Source organism: Buceros rhinoceros, unplaced genomic scaffold, assembly GCF_000710305.1.
Source record: "Buceros rhinoceros silvestris isolate BGI_N320 unplaced genomic scaffold, ASM71030v1 scaffold28285, whole genome shotgun sequence".
Classification (NCBI taxonomy): Eukaryota; Metazoa; Chordata; class Aves; order Bucerotiformes; family Bucerotidae; genus Buceros; species Buceros rhinoceros.
Window position 1 is genome coordinate 6,621 of NW_010415024.1, and position 3,345 is coordinate 9,965.

The following is a 3,345-nucleotide window of genomic DNA, read 5'->3' on the forward strand; positions in this document are numbered from 1 at the left end:
ACCGGCCCCAGCCCCCCCTGCCACTGCCTGCTCCTGCCCACTCAGAGACCCACTTAACACCCCTTCACCGCCCAGCGTGCCAGGCAGGGGAGGTGAGACGCAGCCCGGCGCACTCAGGATGCTCGTCGGGTCACCCCGTGCTCTCCTCTCTGCTCACGCAAACAGCTGCTATTATAAATAAGCCTGAGGAGAGAAGTGAAACCACCCGGCAGTTCTCCCTCGCCGCCTGGCAAAGCTGTTACAGACTCATCTGCTGGTGTTTGCTGGGGAAGAGCCCGTTCACAGCGGAGCTCTTGAATGTGCTGCCCAGAAAAGCAACCGGCCCCGGCTGCCTCACCTGGATGTAGAAGGTCCTGGAGCTCGTTACGATTTCGAAGAGGTTGTCCCGCATCAGGAGGTCACTGGAAACAATGAGAACAGTCACCACGCAGAAGCCACCGTGGATGAAAAGAAATCTATTGATCCTCATCTCTAGAGTGCTGGTGAAAAACATACTGAGTGCAAACCTCGGATCTCACCGGGATTTTGAGAGGACTCCAGCTCCCCTGAGACCTTCACCTACAAACAGTCCAGCTCCTGCCATCTGCAGCAAACCCCCAGCCCTCCCCAGACCCACAGTCCATCTCACAGGTCATTCTGAACATGAACTTTCTAGCACTTAAGAATAAACAATTCAAAGGTTTATTAGTGAAGTGTATTTTACTTTAGCTAAAGAGGCTGTTTTCTTCGTTCATTTTCCATGGCAAGTTACTTTGATTTTATCAGCGTTCGCTGTGGTAAATCGTTCCCAAGACACCATGTGCTGCCTGCGCACGTTTAAGGAAAACACCCGTACAGGCTCTCAGCAGCCTCCTGAACACCTGTGTTCTCCTGCCACACGCCGCTATTTACTGCGCAAGGCCCCACGCTCCTCAGTCTGCGGATACAGGAGCAGTAGGAGCACGCCCGCCCGGCACAGTCGCTGTCGGCACCAGAGCAGAGGGTGGACATGACCAGCCCCATCTCCTCACTCCCTCCACGGGGCTGTGAGAGAAAAGCGAGCAGCAGCACAGCTCAGCCCGCACCCAGCCCACAGCAGCAGCCGCTGGTGAGGAGCTGAGCTCCCTTCCTGCCCTCCTCCGGTTCAGCTCCTCAGGAAACCGCTGCCCATCAGCTCCCGTGGGCTGCTCCGGCCCCGGCACAACCTACGCAGGGAGACGTGAACATTACCCAGACTTGACCAGGCACTCGTGGGTCTTGCAGACGTCCTTCAGCAGAATCGAACGCAAGGGCTCCTTGTCCTGCAGAGACGAGAGGTGATGGTGATGGGCTTGGCTGGGGGACGTGCCTCCCCTGCAGCCCCCCGCCCTGGCGCAGTAGCCCTGACTCTCTGCTCGGGAGCTGCAGGTCCCAGGCTACTCACCTGCTCACACTTGTAGTAACTGATGGAAAACTCATCCAGGACAAAGTACCGGCGCTTCCAGCTCTTCCTCTGGAAAAGAGAGGAGGAAACTGCTCAGTGCTGGGCTCTGGCGCTCTCCCCATGCTGGAGCACCCCCAGAACATCCCCAGCCCAGGGTGGGGAGCAGGCAGCCCCGCTGCCCGTGGCACAGGGGACCCAGCACTCACCACGTTCCCCTGCTTCACGCAGTAGCCACTTTTGAGGACGGGGGGCCCGGCAGGCGGTTTGCTGGTCGAGATGGGTATGTAGCTCTGTGAGCGCCGCAGCAGCGGGTGGGTGGCCACGTCACTGCCCTCCCCTCCGTCCCCCCCATTCTGCAACCAGAGAGCACAGAGTTAGAGGGATCCGGGGGAGAGGAGGGAGCGGCGTCCCCTGAGCTGGGAGAAAAGCAACCTGAGCAAGCCCTGAGCATAGCGCTGTGTGCCCAGGGCTAACTGCAACGCCTGGACTCGAGCAGGGGAATGAGCCAGAGCCAAGAGCTGATGTTATCTCCTTGCACACAGGTTTTCAGCCTGCTGCCTTGGAACTATTCATCCCTTTGGCACCCACGTGTTAAAAACAACATTCAGAAATTAGAAAGGCGACTAGAAAAATGAAATATGAGGGCTGAAGAAACTCCCCTACAGCAGCAGGGGAGTTAAAGCAACTCGCCTGCCCGAGGTGACTCGCTGCACCACAGACCTTCCCAGGGCAGCTCTTTCCTCTGGCAGAGGGAGGCAGAAATAAAACACCAGCTGGAAGATGTAGCCAGACAAACCCAAGTTAGAAAGCAGGGATGCTTTCCAACTGGAAAAGGTACCTTGTCATGGGAATAAGCTGCTCAGGAAAGCTGGAAAGCCTCCACTCCAAAATTCCACAGACAAATTCTCCCAAAGGAACTGTGATGCTTGGAGTTCAGGTAGACAAACCATGCTTCCTCTGCCCCCAGGCTGTCTCTCCCCAAGCAAAACGCTGGTATACCCAGCACCCATCCCTGGCTCACCCCAAGCACTTCCCAAGGGCCAGACCCTGCCCCCATCAGCATCACCCCCCTCCATCCTCCACGATGCCCCGGCAGCACCCTCCCTTCCCCCTCGGCAGCGCAGAGGATGGTTGAGCTGAAACATCTGCACTCATCTCCTTCCCCCGTCTCTCCAACCCCTTCCTCCAGCTCTTCGCTGAGGTTTGAGAATTGCCATGACAGCCGGGGTGGCTCCGGCCACCACCACCCATATATGGCACCCGCGCCAGTGCGACTGCCGGTGCGGTTAACCAGCGACCTGCCCGCCCTGCTCCTTCCAGCACCTTCAACAGGCTGCTTTGGGTGCCCCAGGACAGAGACGAGCAGCCGTTTGGCTGGCCCCAAACTGCAGCCTGGCACCTCTGGAGAGTGGCAGAGCAGAGCTCCAGCCCGGTCAGGAAGGGGAAGCTGCCCGCTCCCCTTCCTGGGCTGCACCAGCTCTGCTGAGCGTCACGGATGAGTCCGAACCCTGAGCTGGGGACGCTGCTGCAGTAGGGACCGTTACACCCAGGAGCTGGGGTGACACTGTGGGCCGGTCTGGGGTGCAGCCAGGGCGCAGCGCTCCCCGCTGCGGTCCCAGAGCTGCTGCGGGGCAGAGCCAGGAAACCACAGACGCGCCCAGGAAGCTGCAGTGGAGGAATAGCCATTTCACACGGGGCAAGCTGCAAGAGCACGGAAAATAATCTGGCAGCTGATGTGCCACCTCTAAAAAACCCCTGGGTGAAAGAAAAAAATGGGGAGAGGGCTGGTGATGGAGCTGGCGGCTCTCAGGAGGTGCTAGTAGGGGAGGAAAGGGGGGCAGAATCAAGAATCAGGAGGAAAGAGCAGCTTTAACTCACTGAAACAAAAAAGAAAAGTCCCAGGACTGGCTGCTGCCACTTGTCTGCAGGCAGGCAGCTGCACG

At 58.5% G+C, this 3,345-nt stretch overlaps 1 protein-coding gene across 1 annotated transcript in view; it reads right to left on the reverse strand.

Annotated features, from left to right (window-relative positions):
- The window catches only part of PLEKHA2 (pleckstrin homology domain containing, family A (phosphoinositide binding specific) member 2), a 9,672-nt gene that overhangs the window by 1,517 nt on the left and 4,810 nt on the right, over positions 1 to 3,345 (reverse strand). The window contains exons 4-7 of the mRNA XM_010137291.1: positions 1,609 to 1,755; positions 1,403 to 1,471; positions 1,210 to 1,280; positions 338 to 401 (exon numbers count right to left, since the gene is read on the reverse strand). Coding sequence (XP_010135593.1) covers positions 338 to 401; positions 1,210 to 1,280; positions 1,403 to 1,471; positions 1,609 to 1,755 — 351 coding nt within the window. The remainder of the gene's footprint in view (positions 1 to 337; positions 402 to 1,209; positions 1,281 to 1,402; positions 1,472 to 1,608; positions 1,756 to 3,345) is intronic.